This window comes from Chenopodium album, chromosome 13 (assembly GCF_948465745.1).
Source record: "Chenopodium album chromosome 13, dcCheAlbu1.1, whole genome shotgun sequence".
NCBI lineage: Eukaryota > Viridiplantae > Streptophyta > Magnoliopsida > Caryophyllales > Amaranthaceae > Chenopodium > Chenopodium album.
In genome coordinates this window covers 53281199-53303353 of record NC_137846.1, presented here as the reverse complement: position 1 = coordinate 53303353, position 22155 = coordinate 53281199, and the positions used below count along the sequence as shown (strand labels likewise).

Below are 22155 nucleotides of genomic sequence, written 5' to 3'. Positions count from 1 at the left end.
TCTAGGAGTTAATGATGCCTTTAAAAAGGTGGGTTTACAAGGGCATTTATCTTTAGATAGAAGCGAATAGAGCAAGAGGATCTTTGTGGATTACCATTGAAGTTAGATTTTTGGTTTATGCAGTTGATCTTATCAAGTTTGATAATAAGGCCTTGGCTTTGTTGTTGTAGGTGTCTTGTTGTGTTTCCTTTTTTTTTTTTTTTTTTTTTTTTTGGTTTCTGATCAAGTATCTTGGTGGTCTTTAGGAAGTTATCTTAAGGAGCTAGAGGGTGATTTGCTTTTGGGATTGGGTAATGTAGAACTTTTAGGAGATATGACTGGCTGAATAGGCCTTCTTGAAGCTTGACAGGGTACTGTAATGTACTGATTTCCGGCAAGCGAATTAATATTAATAAACTGCAATAATTTTATGGGAAGGAAGGCTTAAAGCTTGATTGAATAACGATAGGAAGGATTACACTTGATAACTTGAGGCTATCACTCTCACTAGTAGCTTGAGGCCACCACTCTCACAATGTGTTTCACTCAATTTTCTGGATACCCTCTTAATTACCACTTACACTACTTATACTAAGGTGGTCATAGAGACCTTGAAGCTTACATGTGATACATAGCTAAAATAGAAAGACATAAAATAGCACAAAGAAACTAAGTTGCTCTCTTTCCTTCTCTTCCTCTTAATTAATTTTGTCATCTTCTCAATTGGAGCTTGTAACCTTCCCAAATGGTGTTTGCTGCTGCTGAAGCTTTCTCCCTTGATCTTGGGTGACTTGCCTTCTCCTTGTATAGACCTTGATAGAACTTGGTTGGACATCTTGATCTTGACCTTGACCATGTGCATCCGTGACAATACCCCGCCCCAAAAGACTCACCTTGTCCTCAAGGTGGAAGTCCGGGAAACGTTGATTCAATAACTCGCCGTCCTCCCATGTCGCTTCAAATTCCGGCAATCCCTTCCATTTGACCAAGACCTCCCACCCGTTCCCTGTGCGTGCTTCCTCTGGCCGAACTTCTAGGACTGATTCCGGCTCGACTACCAATTCCATCTCGTCAGTGAGTTGCTCTGGAATACCCGGATTGACAGCCGCCGCCCCCACCGCTCGTTTGAGCTACGAGATATGGAACACGGGGTGGAGCTGACATGAGGATGGCAGATCCAATCTGTATGCAACCCTGCCCACCCTCTGAATAACCTTGTACGGCCCATAATACCTCGCCGCCAATTTCTCGAAAGGTCGCTTCGCCAGAGACCGCTGTCGGTATGGGCGGAGCTTCAAATACACGGCCTCCCCTTCTTGAAACTCATCGTCTGTCCTTCGCCGATCCGCAAAGTCCTTCATTAGCTGCTGAGCTCTTACCAAATTGAGGCACAATTCTTCTAACACTAAGTCCCTCTCTCTCAAACCTTCCTCCAAACTACTGACCGGCGTCTGTCCTGCCCCCACTCGCCACAATTTAGGTGGATCACGACCATAGACAACCTTGAAGGGTGTCATCTTGGTGGATGTGTGCGGTGAGGTGTTGTAGGAATATTCCGCCCACGCTAACCACTTCGCCCACTGCTTCGGCTGCCCCTCCACAAAGCACCGGAGATATACTTCGAGCCCCTTATTAACAATTTCCGTCTGGCCGTCCGTCTGCGGATGATAGGCCGTACTGCGCTTCAATTGAGTGCCATGGAGTCTGAATAATTCTTTCCAGAAAATGCTCATAAATACTCGGTCACGATCCGAGACAATTGAAGACGGAAACCCGTGAAGTCGCACCACCTCTTTAATAAAGCAATCAACCACCCGTAGAGCATTAAAAGGGTGTTTCAATCCAATAAAATGGCTATACTTGGATAGCCGGTCAACCACCACTAGCACCGAATCGATTCCCTTGGACAAGGGTAGCCCCTCCACGAAATCCATGGAAAGGTCTTCCCAGATGGCCGTCGGAATTAGGAGAGGTTGTAAGAGGCCGAGAGGGTGGCGTTGGGCCACCTTGTTCCGTTGACAAACCGTACATTCTCGCACAAAATTACCCACGTCTTTTCTAATTCCCTGCCAATACCAATCCGTCGCGACTCGAATAAAGGTCTTGACTTCTCCGTCGTGACCACCACTAGGGGTGGCGTGATACTCCTTCAGCAACTCAGATATGAATTTTGAGTTTTTAGGAATCACGACTCTCCCTTTGTAGAGAAGCCTATTTCTTTCAAGTGTAAAACCTGATGGACCCTCCCCATTTTCAAGGCCTTTCTTAATTTGGCCCAACCACATATCCTCCTCCAATTCTTTTTCTAGATCAGCCCAATTTACCCAAGATGAAGAAACCAAAGCAGCGAATTGGGCCTCTTGCACCTTCTGGCCCATTTCACCACCAAATCTGGACAGCGCATCAGCCACTCGGTTTGAGGCCCCGGGTTTGTATTGAACCTCGAAGTCGAACCCCACAAGCTTCCTCAACCACTTTTGGTAGTCCCCCCCTACTTCTCGTTGTTGAGTGATGTACCGTAGACTTTGTTGGTCGGTACGTACCACGAAATGACGACCCATTAAATAATGCTTCCAACGGACTATGGCTAAACAAATGGCCATGAGCTCCTTCTCATAGATGGATTTCTCTTGAGCCCTAACTCCCAACATCTTGCTATAGTATGCTATGGGCCGACCCATTTGCATTAGGACAGCCCGAGCCCATAGCCCGATGCATCGGCTTCTACCACAAACTCTTTCCCAAAATCCGGCATTGCTAGAACCGGGGCGGTAACCATCGCTTCCTTGAGTCGGTTGAAAGCTTGAGTGGCTTCTTCGGTCCAACCATAACATTCTTTCTTGAGTTGGGCCGTGAGCGGGCACGCTATGAGAGCATATTGGGCCACGAATTTTTGGTAGTATCCCGTGAGTCCAAGAAAGCCTCTAAGCTCTCTCAAATTTCTTGGATAGGCCCACTTTAAGATTGCTTGCATCTTTTCCTTATCCATGGCCACACCATGATGAGAAATCACATGGCCCAAGTAAGCAATTTCTATTTGGCCAAATTCACATTTCTTTAAGTTGGCGTACAACTTGTTTCCTGCCAAAATCCCAAACACTAACTCCAAGTGCCTTGCATGCTCATCTTCACTCCTACTATACACCAAAATGTCGTCAAAAAATACTAAGACGAATTTGCGTAAGTAAGGCCGAAATATATCATTCATCAATGATTGGAAAGTCGCCGGGGCATTCGTAAGACCGAAAGGCATGACGAGGAATTCGTAATGCCCTTCATGAGTACGAAATGCGGTTTTAGGGACATCCTCGGGTTTAACCCGAATTTGATGGTAACCCGATTTTAAATCGAGTTTAGAGAAAATTTTAGCCCCATGGAGCTCATCAAGCAACTCATCGATGACCGGAATCGGGTATTTATCCGGCACCGTCTCTTTGTTCAAAGCCCGGTAATCAACGCAAAAACGCCAAGATCCATCCTTCTTCTTAACTAGCAAAACCGGGCTAGAGAAAGGACTAGTCGAAGGCCTTATAATTCCGGCCTCAATCATCTCGCGTATGAGCCTCTCGATCTCGTCTTTTTGGACTTGTGGATATCGGTAAGGACGGACACTCACGGGGTTGCTACCCTCCTTGAGTGTAATGGAGTGTTCATGGCTTCGTTGTGGTGGTAGGCCGTTGGGCATTTGGAAGACATTCTGATATTGTTTAAGTAATGCCCCAATATATTCAGGATTGGGCCTTCCAGATTGGGCCTTCCAGATTGGGCCTCTCCTTCCTTATCCATCATGTTGATTTCAACTAAGATGCCCATCTTCTCTTTACTTAGACTTCTCACCATGGCCTTCAAGGATACTTGTGACTTCTCAAGGGTGGGGTCGCCACCAAGGTCACCGGAACTCCGGCGATGGCGAACCTCATGACATGCGTCTTCCAATTCGTCACCACGGAACCCAACTTTTCTAACCATTGAACCCCGAGTATCACCTCCGCATTCCCTAAGGACAAGGGTAAGAATTCCTCGGTGATCGTGATTCCTCCATCCAACTTGACCACCACCTTCTTACACACTCCCCGCCCTTTTATCATTTCTCCATTTCCGAGGGCTACCCCGAACTCCCCATCACCGTACACCTCTAGTGATAACTCCGACACTAGTTGTTTGGAGATAAAATTATGGGTTGCTCCCGGGTCAATCATCACTATCACCCTTCGCCCCTTCACTTCTCCACCCAACTTCATGGTTTTCGGGTTAGAAAGGCCAACCACCGAACACAACGATACTCCCACCACGGGTTCACTAGCCTCCCACGCCTCTTCTTCTTCATTCGGCTCATTCTCATCCTTTTCCTCTTCTACTTCACCGGTGACCATGAGTGTGAGCTCCTTCCGTTTGCAACGATGGCCAACTCCCCACCGTTCATCACACCGGAAACAAAGCCCCTTTGCCCTACTTTCTTGCATTTCCGACTCGGTTAATCGGTGCGTGGAACCTACTGCCTTACTGCCTGAGCTTGAGAAGGATGAATTTTGATTTACGGATCCTTGCGATGTTTCAGGGGCCTTGGGCCATGCTTTTGGGCCCGAAGAACTTGGCAGCCCAAAAGTTCTTATAAGCCCAGCTCCTCCCCCACTTCTTTCCACTGGGCTAATGTTACTTGGCCCACCATAGCTCGGCCCGGCCTTCCATCCGCCACTACCCGTAGTCTTCTTCTCCAGAGCAAATCTATTTCTTTCCCCTATTCTTCCTGCCACCTCCATAGCCCTCTCCAAATTTGGAGGATTTAACAACCTCAGCTGAGCCTTAATATCTTTCCTCAGTCCGTTTATAAACTGACCCAACATGATGCTTTCCGGCACATCCTCTAATGGCGCCGCCGTCTCAATGAACCGCCGGCGATACTCCGCCACCGAACCCGTCCCCTCCTGAGTTACGACCAGCCACTGTTCGTGTAACGAACCGTGATGAGATGGACGGAATTCACTCAAAATTCTATGTTTGAGGTCCGGCCACCCATAGAACGGCCGGCGTTTTTGTTCCCATTGGAACCACTTCATCGCCGGCCCATCCATGGCGACCACCGACGCCTCCATTTTCTCCCTCTCCGATAGACGGTATACCTCAAAGTACATCTCGGCCCTCGTGGTCCAATTGTCGGGGTCGGAGCCGTAAAAAATTGGCATCTCCAATTTTCTGTGCTTCCAGCGTCCACCCCCGTAGTCGCCGCCGTCACCTCCTACTCTCCCAATACCGCCGCGCCCCCCGCCTGGCTCCGGTGGGTGCCATTCCTGTTCCCCGAACGACCGCCCCCCGACTGGTGTTGTCGCCCGTTCTAACTCCGGTGGCGGGTGGCTCTCGTCTTCCAACGGTGATAACGGAGGGTTAATTTGTTGTTGTCGCTGGTCTGGCGGCCTTGTCTTCTTCAATTCTCGCTGAAGTCTGGCGACCTTCCCTCAGTCAATCGCAGCCTGAGTGTCGATGGTAGCCCGGAGATTTTCGATGCGGATGTCCATCTTGTTGACCGCGGTCGCAACAGCCTCTTCCGTCCTTTTCCGTTCCTCTTCGAGGATTTTTCGCTCTTCTTCCATTGTTGACTTCACGGCGGTCGCGACCACCCGTGTGAGGTTGTCGTTTGGCGTCTGTAGTGTTTCAGCGATAGTCATCATCTGCGTTTTCAGCTCCTTGAGCGTTGTTTCCATGGCGTCCAGGCGTTGAGAGGTATTAGCCTCCATTTTTTTTTTTTTTTTTTTTTTTACTTGGAGGTCGGACTGGTGGTTCCGGTCACTGGCAGCCGCAAGACCGCCGGCTCTGATACCACTTTGTAATGTACTGATTTCTGGCAAGCGAATTAATATTAATAAACTGCAATAATTTTATGGGAAGGAAGGCTTAAAGCTTGATTGAATAACGATAGGAAGGATTACACTTGATAACTTGAGGCTATCACTCTCACTAGTAGCTTGAGGCCACCACTCTCACAATGTGTTTCACTCAATTTTCTGGATACCCTCTTAATTACCACTTACACTACTTATACTAAGGTGGTCATAGAGACCTTGAAGCTTACATGTGATACATAGCTAAAATAGAAAGACATAAAATAGCACAAAGAAACTAAGTTGCTCTCTTTCCTTCTCTTCCTCTTAATTAATTTTGTCATCTTCTCAATTGGAGCTTGTAACCTTCCCAAATGGTGTTTGCTGCTGCTGAAGCTTTCTCCCTTGATCTTGGGTGACTTGCCTTCTCCTTGTATAGACCTTGATAGAACTTGGTTGGACATCTTGATCTTGACCTTGACCATGTGCATCCGTGACAGGTACCTCACCCTTATTTATGTTTATCCTTGTCATTCCCTTTCAGTTTTTCTCTTTGATAATTTATTAATGTGGGCCTGAAAATTTGGAGAAGCTTAGGACAGTCTTTTTTGGACAAGGGTCTATGGTGGCACTTTGTTTGCAACCTAAAGAGAAGGGAGGTTGTGCTGATGGTAATTGGGTCTTTGTAGTGATTATTTTTATGGGGATATTGTTATAGCAATTTCCTTTGAAGAGTTATCTTCACTATATGGAATTAATGGTTAGGACATGCAGGAACTAACGCTTCTTCTTCCAGGCTAAGTTATCCTGTGTGAACTATGCGACACTTTCTTAGGCACTTTAGATGATGTTAATTGTGAGTTTGTGATTGGAATACTCTTTATTGATTTTCTTGAAGAGGACAACCAGCCTTCAATGTACCCTTTTCAGTCCTATTTAATAGAATTTCACTTTATCATTAAAGTAAAAGACATTGAGACCTCAAGGGACATGCACTAGGACAGTAATTAAGTTCCATCAAGATGCAGTTGCCAAATTTTACAAGTACTTTAAACCTTAAGCTTAGGAGTTATGCTTCAGTTGGATGTTGATCCTAACAATTCCTTTTCAGTGTCGCACTGTGTAGTTTTTAGGAGAATAGAGGACTTCTACTTTGATCATGTAGCTTTTTTAAATGCTTTAATATATGTTTTTTTTTTTTTTTTTTTTTTTTTTTTTTTTTTTTTTTTTTTAATATAGCATGATGGTTCCATAGCTTGTCTTGACTTATTGTGAAGTAGCAAATGGTTGTGGCATTTTAGATACCAATGTTATTGCGAGGGTAAGGTTGAAATTGCATGTGTGGTACATGTGATCCCATATATGTTTAAAGCAAGAGACTCTCTAGAGGCACTAGGATTATATTGAGATAGAAGTCTATGCGGCATTTGAATTATTGTTGTATAGCTACTTACACTGTGACTTGCAGGATAAAAGACCTACATTTTGCTCTTCTGTCGAATCAAACCCTGTGAAGGACATGTTTTGGATCAATGAGACTGATCCTTCCTTTATTGTCCTTACTTCTGGTGGGACAGTATTTAATGGAGCTATAAACAAGAGTCTAAAACATGTGATGGATGAAGTTGATGCTGGTGAGTGCTAGGTAATTGATTACATAAATGGATTATGTACTTAATCAAATATTGCATATCTTTGTTTTAATTTATGGATTCATCAGTGTTTTGACGCTAAATGTTGAAAAAAGGAAAAACAAAGTGGTTGTTGATTTCTTGTCTTTTGTAAAGTTAGATTAAGAAGCAGGACTTCTGAAACCAATCCTTAAATGAGCTTCTAAGATAACAATCAAAAGGAGTAAACACTCTTTTTGCTGGTCAATCTGCTTCTCTAAATAGCAAAACTCTTTCAGTCTACAAAGGAAATGAAGAGAGAGTGTGTGAAAGTGTGTAAAAGAGAGAGTGTATGTACTATGTATGTAAATTGAACGATCAATATCTAACCAATGTCATTAATGACATCTTCACAACTATGTTATGGCCAAATGTGCAAATTGATTACATATTATTAAAAAATCTATTTCTCTCTCCCTACTTTTAAATCAAGCGAGCGATAACATATGTATGGCAATCTTAGAGCAAAGAGATTTAAAAATTGTTGTCAATGTTGCTATTTGATGACTATTTGTGTGTCTTTGTCATTAAAAGCTAAGATATTCGAGTTTAAAGAGTTGCTATGTTTGGGATTTTACTCTTGAGTCAGACGTTTTACTTTAATGTTATTATACTTTGCTTTAGATGTTTGAATATAGGCTTGGCTCAATATTTGTTCTTCTGTATACTTTATTTCTTTCATATATGGTTTTGTAGTTTTGTGTCCCCACAAATATTGATACGTGCACACACATAAATGTATTTGTACAGATGTGCATAATGTTTACTAACTTTCTCTTACATACACAATCACTCACAAATATAGGTATTTTTATTTCCAAGGGTGAAATTATCTTGGTACACAACTTTGCTGATTCTTTGCTTCCAAATGAGCTCATGTTAGCTGTTATTTTTCAGTTCATGATTTGTTTGATTATTAACCAACATAATAAGTGTGCATGTCTTGAAGTACGTATATCTCTTGGCTGGCCGATGTCAGCACATTCATGCTTTCAACATTCAGTCTAGATGCTCTGCATTTGTATTGTAACTTCTATTATACTTGATTGAGCTGTTTCTTGATTCATACACAGTTGGAAGGAGTGTTGATGGAAATTTTGTTGCTGTCGGGAGAAAAAAATACCTTACTATATATTCTTCAAAATTAGAAGAGATTTCACAAGTTCTACTTCCAACAGATACATGGACTGACGAGAGTGACACCATCAAAGGTATGTAATGCCCTTCGCGGATGTAGACTTATCCATGCTCCATGCTGATATTTTAACTCTAATAAGTTGATATAAGGTTGTAAGTCCCCTGTACAATTTATAAAATTTTTGCTTTTGATGCCTACAATTTCTAACACTTGCCGGCTGCATGGATGGTGATAAAGTGTTTTGTGTTTGAGCTATGAAGTAAAGTACTTTACAGATCATTATATATGTGATTGTATGTGTAAATCAATCTATATTGTTTTTTTCTCTCTTTCCACTCTTACTGGATGGTTGATAACTCTTGTAAATCTGAACCTTGTGATTCTGTAAATTGCGGTCCTGTATGGTTAGGAGAAGTTCACGAGCTTTTAGCTGTCTGAGGCCAACTTAGCTGTTTGACCAGCCATAAAGCTGATTCTGGTGTTTGATAACTAGAGGTCTCAAATAGTGTTTTCCAAAGAGAGGTTTGAAAAATCCTTGTAAATTGACATTCTTTCCCATAAATGTTCTCAAATTAGAGTGAAATAAGGGACTGATTCGTGACCCTAAAGTATTGAAATAGGTACACAAATATTCAAGAATAAGTTGTTTCTATTATGTGGATTGGAGGAGGAGCATGAATTCGCTGGAATTCTCTTGCATATTGTAAATGCATCACTTTCTAAAAATGGAAGTTTCAATATAGATGCATCATTTTCCTTACTAGTTAATAAATTCTCTTTATCTCTCTCATATCACATGGGCCTTCTTTATTTTATTTCTCTCTCTCTCTCTCTCTACTCCAAAAATTTCCTAGGAGTCCGTGAAAGTATTTTTTTGCTTATCCATATATTAGAAAAAAACATGATTCACGTGGAATCTTGTTAGATTCGTCACTATGTGTAATTTTTAACTGTTAACTTTTTATAATTTTCTATAATGCGTAGTGGAAGATATTGATGCTAAAACATGTGCATTGTATGAATCAGAGTGGTGACAGAATTAACAAGGCAAAAATAGATAACAAAAGATATGAATTGGCCTAAGGTAGTCAATTAGCCCTTCCTACTTTCGAGAGGCAAGAGTTCTCTCCAAGAAACTCTAATATATTTCTCAATGATTTCTTACATCCATATTCTACCCTTATTTATAACGTTTAAGGCATAACAAATTCTCTAAGAACTTCTAGAATTTTTCCTCCTTTTATTCCTTCCTGATGACATGTGAATTAGTTACTAAGTTGGTGTTGAGGTGGCCTTCTCCTCGTGGGTAGGGATGAAAATGGGTAGGATCTAGTAATACTAGGACCCGAATTTTTTATCCATACTCATACCCTCAGAACCTTACGGTCTGAAATTTTAAGACCATTACCCGGACCCAATGGGTTTAGTAGGGTAGGCTCAGGGTCCAATGTGGGTTCTATACCCCTACTTTTTTTCCCCATATTTAAAAAAAAAAAAAAAGTACACGAGTGACCAATTAATTTTTTGATATTTTTTAATTTGACTTTGAAACTTTTTTCTTTGTCTAACATATTGTGCCGGTCTATGTACTTCTAGGTCCGTGAATAAAACGTTATACCTGGACCTTTACCCTACCTATGCCATCTAGACCCATATCAATCAATCAATCAATCAATCAAAGCCTTAATCCCAAAAGTGGGGTCGGCTAACATGAACCAAATTTGATTATTCCGTGTAGTCATCAACATAAATCTTTCTCCTCCATCCCTTACGATCCAAAACTTCATCCTCACGTAAATCCATGCACTTCATATCCTTCCTCACTCCTTCCAACCAAGTCATCTTTGGTCTCCCTCTTCCTCGTTTAATCCCTCCATGGTCCCACTCTTCCACTCTTCGCACCGGTGCACCCTCGGGTCTCCGTCTTACATGTCCAAACCAACGCAGACGATTTTCCCTTAATTTATCTACAATGCCCGCCACACCTACTTTCTTGCGAATAACCTCATTTCTGATTCTATCTCTTAAAGTGTTTCCACACATCCACCTTAACATGCGCATTTCCGTAACCTCCGTAACCGCCATCTAGACCCATAGAGTCTAAAAAAATAAGACCCATACCTGTATCTTGGGGTAGGGTCTGACAGGTTTAGATTTTCCTCAAAAATTTGGATAACCATTTTTAAGAATGGCATCTTATTGTGAGAAATTCCAATGATTAAATATGAGTAATATTTTATTCTTTCCCATCATTTTTGCATTCAAACAAGATATATGTTGCAAGTTATACATGGATAGATCAACATCCATATTACTTAAAACAAATATACTTAACAATAAATTGTATTAATCTCCTTGTTGGTCATTTTAAACAACCAAGTAGCTATCAACTTACATCTATATACCAACACTTTTATGCAGACAACTAGTACAAATGTACAATAAGCTAGTCTAACTGGCTTTGCTGGAATTATTATTCAAATGTTTCATTCAATGTGAGAGTTTTGAGATACTAAGCTACTTTTTTTTTTTACATTCTTGGATGTTTTCATGGCAGTGGATAGCATCAAGTGGGTTCGCTCAGACAGTATCGTGGTGGGATGTTTTCAGCAGACTGAAGATGGCAAGGAGGAAAATTACTTCGTACAAGTTATCACGAGTAAATCTGGAAAAATCATCGATGTAAGTCAAGCTCTTTACTTCATGTTTTTTGGAACATAGTATTATGATCTATTGTATGCATGTATGCACCATAAGCAAGGAAGCTGGGTTATACATAGAAATCTATAGGGGAACTTGTCACGGGTGTTTGTCACATTTTGGGTCGTAGTCAATGACCAATCTAGGGGGTGCTCTTGTGTCTATGGGGAAGGAGAGGGGGGGGGGGGGGGGTTGCTTCAAGATGGTTTATTCATTATCAGCGTGGCAGTTATTTCACTTGGTCATCTTCTTGTTAAGAGATAGGTTGTGGACAGTTTTGAGGGTTAAGGAGGGGATGAACGGTTTATTTTAGTTTCTCACTTATAAATTCATGGATGCCTTTATCCTTTTCCTATGTTTTGATTGGTGTATTGCCTTAACTTTAGGAAAGTCCATGGTTAATGAGATTAATTCTGAACTTCCTGCTCATACTTCTTTTGCATCTTTTGCTAGGTGTGTGACCAGTTTCTACTGCTCACTTATCTTAGTGTTGTATTTGATGGGAACCCTTAAAGCCAAAAAGAATCTAGTTTTGGGCCCTAACAACGGAAGTGTTTCTATGAGGCTTCCTGATAGAAGAGGAGCATTTTTTTTTTAAACACTTGTCCTTGTGGTATCCGCTTTGTAATGAATATAACATATATGAGAAAGGTAACAAAGATACAATCTAGAATAGCACCAAGAATTTATGAGGCTCACTAAAGAATATAAGCTACTCCCATGAGATGGAAGTATTTATCTGGGTCTTGAGGAGATAGGATATGCATATATTGACTAGGCCCAATGTATAAACCTAACTCAAGCAAAGAAACATTTGGCTTGATTTGCTGGTGTCGTTACTATCTATGAATAAGTTTATGTGAGGTAAATATAATCTTATGGTGTTGAATTAGGTTTGTCATCCTAAACTTGTCATCCTAAACAAGATGGTTTAGGCCTCATGTATAAGGGAAACTCTTGAATTCTTTGGCAACATATTTATAAGGATGGATGGGAAAGGTAGGCAGGTATCTTCTCCTCTTTTGCATTGCACTTTTACATTGTGAGGTAATTGCTACTCTTTATTCTTTTGTTTGGGGAGTGAGGGTTTCCATGTTTGATGACAACATTGGAGACGATGGCTCATAGAATGGAGTAATGGGCGTTTGGAATAATAAAACTATTAACTGTATCAAGGATAACCAATGTTGATCTAGTCGGAAGGGATGACTGGGTAAGTAGGGGCATGAAACAACTTAGTCTTGGTGAGGCATTGGAAAGAGGTGAGTGGAGGAGGAGTAATGTAAGCAACTCTTAGGGATATCATCTGTTTTAGAATTAAGGCTTTGATGCTGTTCTATAAGAATGGGAAAGCTCTATGGTGGTTTCCTTGTATCATTATATGGTAATTCTTTGCTGTTGCCTATTGTCGATAGAAATGAATACCAGGGAGGATCTTCTATTTGAGAGTCTGTTTCAGATAGTGTTTTTTCTTGCTTCATTGTGGTGCCCTAATTGGGATTGTTTTCCTGTCTATGATTATGTGATATGTTCAATGTGATTGACACACCTTATATGTCTTTCTGTATTTCTTGGTTGTTAGAAGAGACTTATGGTCCTCTGAATGCTGTTCTGTTCTTTCTTGTGACAAATACAGTTTTTCTTTATCCAATGATACAAGGTTTGGTTTGTCACACATACACATCAAAGCCCCTTTATGGTGCGTTTCTTTAGTTTCAGCAATTACTGATTCTGTTCTTCTAGACTCTCAATTTCTGAATATCCACCCAAAAAGGAGTTAGGAAATTAATGAGCTCAAAAGTCATTAAAAAGTGATGCCATTCTTTGAGTTTTTGGTTTAGAATCTCATAAAATTAAGAACCTTTATAAAAACATCATTCTTTGAGTTGTTGTTTTCTATTTTCCTCTTGGTGTTTTGGAGGATCCCATTAATCCTTACTGGGTGATTGTTTTTTTTTTTAAAAAAAAAAAAAAAAAATTTATTTCTGTTTCTTCTTTAATATTGTCCAGATAATAATTTTTTTGTACCGTTTGGAATTGGCTTGCATCGCTTCTGACTTCCAGAATCACTTTTATATCTTCGATCATCTTCCCAAGATGTATTGCAGAACTGCAGTTTTCAACAGTGATAATGGAAATTTTGGATATTCATTTTTTTTTTGTCGGTTGCTATTGAATTCTTTTGATACCTTTAATGAGAAAGAATGCTTGATTTTATTATTTGCTAAGTGTATTGTCCATACAGCCTTCTTGTTTTTCTGTACTTTTGACGTTTTGAGCTCCTTATTATTCTTGTAGGATTTTGCGAAGCTCGTTTCAGTGGACTTTAGCGATCTTTTTACTGGCATTCTTGATGATATTGTGCCATATGGCTGTGGGCCGCATCTTTTTTTGAATTATTTGGAAAACTGGTACTTTCACTTATGAACTCATTTCCCTTATGGCTTATTGTTTTAATAGTATTTTCTTTGTAGACCTATGTAGATTAATTTATTAAGTTTTTTGATTCAATAAGGTGATTAAGTACCTGAATTGAAAACGATGTTGAAGTAGAGCTAACCGCTCTTTTGGGCCAGTATGCAGTAAATTCTATTACTGATAAAGCTGAGAGAGATCTGTTGCTTGGCTAGCCTCAAGTGATCATCAGAGATTGCATTGAGGTGCTGAGATATAGGTTCTGTTATAGGAGGTGATTGGACCATGTGTAGTTGCGTATTTAGGGGCCTTGAAGTCTTGGGATTGAACTGTGGTTGAGTTGAGTATGGAAGAAGTAGGTAGTAGGGAAATAACTGGTACCATTAAGGTTAATTAACTGGTACCCTCATGATTAATTATGTCATTTGGCTAGTCTTCCATGTACCTAGTAATGTGAACCTACACCTCAAAGTTAGGTGTTCAAGCCTGGTTTAGTTATAGGAATCTTGCTCATTTTAGCTTTATGGAATTTTTTCTATGGCTTCTATAGTGAAATATTGCTCATAAGAAATTTAGAATGGCATGTTGGCATGTGATGATGCAAAAACAATATCCTTGTCTCCTTGGTAGCAAGACGAAAATTGCACACTTCATGTTGCTTCCTAGCCTTCCTTCATTCTTCTTTCAAGTTATGTCGTGTTTTCTGGGCTGAAGCATGCACACTTCACGAGAGTAGCATGCTGGACACACCTATTGCTGCACTCATTCATGCCTTGCCACATGGCTTTGTTGTCCGAGTTTGTCTTGGTAAAACCACTGTTGGATATATGTGTTTTGCTTTATGCATATGAGGAGAAGGTAATTTTAATGGCTATAAATATAGATCCAATTCACCCCCCTTACAATTTCTTCTTTTATTTCTGTACAAAATCAAAATCCTTTCATTGCTCTCAAGAATTTGTTTTCTTTTCATTTTTATTTATAGATTATTTTCTTCAACCTTTTTTTCACCTTATTTAATTCCTATAATTTTTAAATAACCACTATTTGTCTACGGAATCATTTTTATATCTATAGAATAATCTTAGTTCTGTAAAACAAAATCTGTGTACGAGGCACAATTTTTTTTTTCATTTTTTTTTTTTTGGGGGGTGGGGGGGATGTTTTAAAAGTTAGAGTGTGGTAACCTTTGATCCACATTGAGGAAAAAAAGGGGGGTCAAGTTAGTGGAAAATGAGGTCGAGGAAGGGAAAGCACGAGAATGCTAAAAAATTAATCCTTGCCCCTTTGGCAACAGCGCAAGTGCTCTTTAAGGAGGTTATTAGTTTAAGGCAATGTTCGGATCTCATATCCATCCAAAGAAGTAAACGTATCCAAAACAATAGGATTAATTAATCCTGTCACACTATACTTGGAGTCTTGGACAAGATGTTGTAATTGTAAACCTGAAGGAGAGTTGAGACATTAATTATTAATTGACTGATAAAGGCATGTAACTTGTATGCTCTCAACTAGTTTTGCTTACAATAATCTCAGCTCACATTTCTCCCAGTGTTTTTGTTGTTATTTTTTTGACAGCATGAACATGTGATCCTTGGTTTGTTACATCCCTGCTCTTCAATGTGTTCTCTTGTGGAGGTTTGGTATCATCAGTCTATAACAAAAGTTGCACATAAACTGGACGTACCTTCCACTAGTTTTTGTATGATTATACTCTCTGGTTGAGCAATGCAGCAAATACTGAATTTGTTTGATTTTCACCTGGAAGTTTAACATTATTTAATAGTAGTAGCATTGATTAGAATGTCATGTTCACTTGTGTTCATTAATGAGATCTTGTTTGGACTTTTGCAGTGAACTTGCTTTTGTTTCTAATAGGAAGAATACTGATCAACATATCATGTTGTTTGATTGGTCGCAAGGTGACAACCAAGTTTCTGTGGTTGACATTGAGAGAGATAGTTGGCTGCCAAGAATAGAACTTCAAGGTACATTATTTTTGTGCTACTGGTGGATCTTAGCTCCTTTTTTTTTTTTTTTTTTTTTTTTTTTTTTTTTTCCGGGACATAATTTGTAGTTGAATGGGATTGGTTTATTCTAAGATTTGAATTTTCGAGATGAAATGTTCACACTTTTCATTTTGGGACTCAATGGTTGGATGAATGGGATTGATTGTTGATTTCCTTTGAATTTCGCAAATATTTACATCTTCATGGTTTTTAGAGGTAAGGCATGGAGCCATGAACTCTAGTGAAGCATATCCTTATCTGTTTTTATTTTTAATTTTCAGAAAATGGGGATGAAAACTTGGTCCTTGGGCTTTGTGCTGACAAATCTTCAGTTTATGAAAATGTGAAAGTCAAGATCGGAGTTGAAGAGGAGAGAGAACTTCCACCGCATTGCCTTCTTGTGTGTTTGACGCTTGAAGGGAAGCTTGTTATGTACAATGTTGCAAGGTAAAAAAGCTTCATCCTCCCAATAAATGTCGTTGAGATTGATGAATTGCTGTATTCTGTTTTAATATAGCTACAACCCACAGCTACAACAACGACCTAAAATGGATTTTGTGTAGCCGAGCTCTGGTTTAATGTAGATCTTTCTTGTGATCCAAATCATTTCATATATGAGAATAGGTCTATATGTGAGAACTCATACTTATATGAGAACTGATCTAAAATTTAGAACATGTGAGTAAAAACTTAAAACATACGAGTAAATATTGAGAACATGTGATTCAAATTAAAATTTAGAACATATCTGTAATAATTTAGAACTTCTCTGTGAGTAATAATTTAGAACATCTGATTTAAGAATTAGAACAGTAAATATTAGATAATCTGATTTATAAAATTTAGAACACATGAGTAAACTTTAGAACATCTTATTTAAGATTTAGAACATGTGAATAAAATTTCAGAACACATAATTTATAATGTAGAACATGTGAGTAAAAATTTAGAGCTCCCCTATGCTTTAAAATCTGGAGCATTTGATTAAAAATCTTAGAACACACGATTTAAAATTTAAAAAGTATAAGTTAAAATTTTGGAACAGCTCATTTAAGATTTATAACATTTGATTTAACTAATTTAAGGTTTAGAACATGTGAGTAATAATTTAGAGTATCTGATTTAATTTAGAACACTAGAGTCAAAGTTTAGAACATTAGATTTAAAATTTAGAACGTATGAGTAAAAATTTAGAACATTAAAAGTGTTCTCACATAAGAAAGGGTTCTTACATAAAGGAGGGGTTCTCACGAGAGCCTTCCCCTATATATATATTTATAAATTTAATAAATAACACAATTCTCTGTACATGTTAAAGATCAGTAATCCTTTAGTAGTGCTGGAAAACTATAGTTTACATCATAGAAAGAATCCTTTGTAAAGTCCTAGTAGAATGTCCCATACATGTTGAATTGCTCTCACTAATCTTAATAATGTTGCCCACTTGTCCATTTTCTGAATCACTTTCGCCTGTTCTTGCAGTATTGCAGGGTCTCAACACTCAAGTCAGGATTCATCTGTTGCTTCATCTGATGCGCAAAGCATATCTGCTGTTGAACCTTCAAATGTTAGTAAAGCTCCTATTCAATCGGAGGAGGAAAGGTCTAAACAATCTGTTTTTGATTTGGGATTATGTGAATCTGGTAAAAAGAAAATTAGCTCTGCACTTGATGTTCCTGTTAGCAAGGTTCAAGAGCTACCTGAGCAGAAGGCATACACTCTTGGTATTACTAATTTTGATCAGAACACTAGAAAGGAACTAATTTCTGGAAGCAATCATCAGAAGGAGGTGGCAGATGTCAACAACTCTAAGCCTTTTGGACAATTGGGGCTGGCTCAAGAGGGAAATTTAAACCAGTCGCCATTTAAGAGCTTGCATGGCTTAGGTTCTGCTGCAGGAAATACTGTTGTGACTGAAAATTCGAAGACTGAGCGTGGTGAGTTGAATAGAACCCTAACTCCCACAACTTCAGGCAGTTTTCTGGGTAGCTCAGGTGTACCGAATTCAAGATCTCTATTTTCACCACAAAGTTTTGACAAAAGTACCTTATCTGGTAGCCCTTTTACATCCACAAACATAGCAAATAGTTCTGAAAGCTTGTTTAGAAACTCTAGTTCTCGTCCATCAGATTCATTTGTTTCTTCAACAAAAGGTGTGGACCACAGTCAAAAATCAATAACTAGCAGTGGCATGTCTGGTTTACCGTCTAATATTCCTGGCTCAAAAATGCTGCTACAAGATAGTGGCAAATTACAGAATTTAACTGGTCAAAGTGTGCCACCAATGTTTGGTAATGATAGGAAATCTTCTCCTCTTGGGCAGCTGAACTCTGAGCAGAATTTACCCAAGCAATTTTCCAATGTGAGATCCTTGCTTCTTTTCCTTTTGCAATATGGTTTCTTTTTGTTTTGCTGATTGTATGTGTTTGCTTCATGCTCCCCTGCCTTAAAAGCCATTTTTTCATCCGATCTCCTTCCTCTTTGGCCTACCTTGATCGTTCTTGAGTTTACTTATTAGAGAGAGGGTGGAGTGGCAAGGTATCTTATGAGTAGATCATCAGATTTAAGTGAATTCTTGATATAGCTAGTGGACATATTCCCCTTCCTTTTGTAGAATTTGCACTCTGGGTAGAAAATGGTGTAGTCAGAGATTATGGGAAGCCATGTTAAATAAAAAGGAAATTGGAAATTTTTTTCGGGATAAATCAAAAAGGAAATGGGCCAATCTTGTAGGGATGGAGATTAATATTTTTTCTCTTATTGGTGTCATTCTGCCTTCCCCAAATCCACCACTGCTGGTTAACATTGTAAAGCAGCTTTACAGAGCTCCATTCCTAATGTTTTTATGCCGGTTTCTGCACCAAACTGTCAATTACTTAACATTTGGCATTTCAAGGGTTATGGAATATCTTCATCTCTTCTTGATATTTTTATATTATCCATTATTTCTAGGTCTCCTCTTTTAGCTTATAGTCTTATATAACAGTCATAGTCATTGGCAGGGTGTTGATGTTACTTTGGGTATGCACTGATTGATTCCTTTGTATTTCCTTTAAAAAGTGGAGACTTATTTTGCTTGAATGAATTTTTATGTAAGTGCAGGTATAGGCTTTTCTAGAGTGTGTTTATTGAGTCTGAAATCTGAACCTGAGATTCTGACATAATTTCTATATTCTTGCTAGGTACAAAATATGGCAAAAGAGTTGGATAAACTTCTCAAATCTATAGAAGAAGAGGGAGGTTTCAAGGATATTTGCACAGCTGCTCATAGAAATTCTCTAAAAATCCTAGAGGAAGGCATGACTGGTCTCTCTGAAAGGAACAGAGTGTGGCAGGTAGTTTATTATGTAGACTAAGTCAGTCTTGCATTGCCTGTGGTTTCTTGCTAATTGCTACTGTTTTTTTGCAGTTTTGATTGTTTACACTTTACAATTAAGGCTGTGTGCCTGTGTACACTTTTCATTGCTAGATTCTGCAAGTGGCATGAACTACACTGGCTGTTATGTTTAACTGTGTCTATAGGATCGTAGGTTATTATATAGGCTTCATCTATAGTGCTAGCCAAGTGGCAATGGTATACTAGACTTACTCTATATTGCTAGCCAAGTGGCAATGGTCAACCTTACAAAGGTTTGCCTTCTATGCGATCTAGGATAACTAGGCATGTTGTATACCAGACTTATTCTATATTGTGACTTTTGGAGTTAAGGTGGGGAGAGTACTCAACCCTACTCCTCGCTACACCTGGAAAGATTTGAGATGTTCCTTTAAAAGAATTTGGCTTAGCTACAACAATACACTACCTATAGGTGTTTATGGGGATGTGAGTATGTCAAGATGTATATGATATTACCTTGTAATACCTTTGAGGAATTTGACCATGATTACTTACTGGCAATGAGGGTTTTGTCAAAGATATGAAAATAAACCAATATCATCAAGGATCAAGAAGCAAAGACTTCAGATAATATGGGCATTCTTTTCAAGGGTTATGGGCTCAACTGTTACCAATCTCACCCTTATAGTAAGCTAGTAACTAAAGCCCTAGTGGTGCTATGGTAGTGCATTTTGCTTGTGGTTTTCTCTTTTCCTTGGCTTGCTAGTATACCCCTAGGCCCTAGCCAGACCAGCATTGAAGTGAGCCTGAGTTACAGGACCTTGAAGAAGTTCAAATGGTATTGAGAATTATAAAATATATGACCAATGATGAGGGATGCCCCACAAAATTGGGTAGAACAAAGCAAATATAGGTTAACATGCATGGAAGCAGCATAATTTTTTTTTTTTATTATTCAATTTATAATCTCAATTGATGTCTGATTATCTCCCTTTGTGCCGTAAGCCTTCCTCTTTCTGCCTTTCTATCAATTATCAACTATTCTGATCCCATATGATTTCTGAGTTTCTCTATGGAGTGTTGGGGTGTCTATTATAACAATAATGCAAATCATTGCTCTTGCTTCGTACTGTTCTGTTCTATCTTCTTTCGCCCCATAATTCTCCACCCTACTTCCAGCTGTGTAGGCTAGCTGGAAGTTCACTAGACTTTGGATCTGTTGAATTATGTCTTGTATGATCTGGTTTGATGTTCAGAATTCATACCTGATCAAAGGAATCAGATGACAGCTAAGGGATGCTTATTGGAACCTCCATGAAATGGGGATATATGTGGAGAAGTCTTTCCTTCCAATTGATATTGATTGCAGCTAATAGTTGTATTTTTTTTGGATAATCTCTAACTAGACTTTCTTTTTGACCATGGGTATTGAGAGGCATTGGAAACTTGGCGCTTATTACTTGAACCATTTTATTACTTTATAAAGGGCATCCATGCACTTGCTTATTTTGCTGATTGATATGATACTTTATTCACTCCATGAGTGAAATATTAATTTCTGGTGAGAAAGGAGTTGTTAATTCTGCACAATCTAGTTTTCTTCCCACTTGATCCCTAGCACTTCTTACTAGCCACATGTTTTTTTATTTTATTTTATTTTATTTTATATATATATATATATATATATATATATGAGATGCTAATTAAACACACACAAAACACACTCTCTTTTTACTAATCATAATTTGCTTATATTTTCTGAAGAATCATACAGAGGAACAACATAGAGAGATCCAACTTCTTCTTGATAAGACTGTACAAGGTATTTACTGGCACCTAAGTTCAATTTCGCTGTGGTTCTGCATTTGATTTTCCCTGTTTTGGCTTTTTTGTGATTGTTCCTACTTCTTTTATGTTATTTTCTGGGCTCCTTTTATGATAGAGGCTTTCACCCTTGCTTTATCCAAAATCCGTAGGATCTGTTTTCTTGTCCTTAACAGAAGTTACCATGAATAGAAAGGCTCCATTAAATTGTCTAATATTACGTCTAACATTCAAAATACATTAATGCATTGCGAGTTTCCCAATGCAATGCATTTGTTATTTTCTTAATTACTCAGCAATGCGATACCCTGGTGTTTTTTCAAATGTTACCTTCCAATCTATCAACAGTTTTACTTGCCTCCTTAATTTCTGACCTGACTAATTGGCCTTTACTTTGGTTTTTTGTTTCAATCGTGTTACAGTTTTGGCAAGGAAAACACACATGGAAGGTGTCGTGAGGCAGACTACTGATGGACAATATTGGGATTTATGGAATCGTCAAAAGTTAAATTCAGAACTCGATCAAAAGCGAGTAAACGTGTTAAATCGGAGTCAGGTACATTTTTTTTTGTGCTACAAAAGCACAAGTGAAAGTTTTTGCAGTTATGCTTGCTCAAGTGGATTATTGATCTCTACAATACTCAGTGTTGGTGCCAAACTCGGGTTTTCATCCTTGTTATAAGAACATTGTATAACTGGGTAAATGAAGCGAGTCACTAGCCTATTTTCTTGCAGTATCTGGGTGTAGTTTTGTTGGTACTATTAATCGTATGGCAAAGTCATCAGGTTAGTTAGACTCAATTGCATAAGAAGCTTTTAACGATTTTCTGGCTAGCCTGGGGATTTAGATAACTTGCATGGCGTGTCTGGATTTGATAAATATCGTGTCCTATTGATTGTTTGTAATTTCATAGGGTGAAGCACTGGATATTTGCTTTAAAATGTCATGATAAGCTGATGACTATTATATGAAATTTCCTTGTTGGTACATCAAAATTCCTCAAAAATTAAAAATAAACTGTACATCTTATGATAGAAACTTGAGGTACATCCTTGTTTCCAATTTTCTAGCCTGTTGGAAACAGCATTTGGTCAGGACTTCTACTAAACCATGCCATGAAGAAAACCGGTAATGATCATTTGGCATAGGAATATTTGATTATATGGCATAGAAAACTGGTAATAAAGCTTTATTTGGGCTAAAATATGCAGTAGGTTGTACTCTAGTACTATATTATACCCATTGTAAAACCTATCATGCAGCTTT

The 22155-nt window shown here is 38.9% G+C and overlaps 1 protein-coding gene across 1 annotated transcript in view; it reads left to right on the top strand.

The window, feature by feature from the left end:
- The window catches only part of LOC145574964 (nuclear pore complex protein NUP214-like), a 32098-nt gene that overhangs the window by 1511 nt on the left and 8432 nt on the right, over positions 1–22155 (top strand). The window contains exons 3-12 of the mRNA XM_081632867.1: positions 7264–7429; positions 8539–8676; positions 11161–11285; positions 13602–13714; positions 15573–15706; positions 16009–16174; positions 17210–18089; positions 18910–19062; positions 20829–20886; positions 21311–21444. Coding sequence (XP_081488993.1) covers positions 7264–7429; positions 8539–8676; positions 11161–11285; positions 13602–13714; positions 15573–15706; positions 16009–16174; positions 17210–18089; positions 18910–19062; positions 20829–20886; positions 21311–21444 — 2067 coding nt within the window. The remainder of the gene's footprint in view (positions 1–7263; positions 7430–8538; positions 8677–11160; positions 11286–13601; positions 13715–15572; positions 15707–16008; positions 16175–17209; positions 18090–18909; positions 19063–20828; positions 20887–21310; positions 21445–22155) is intronic.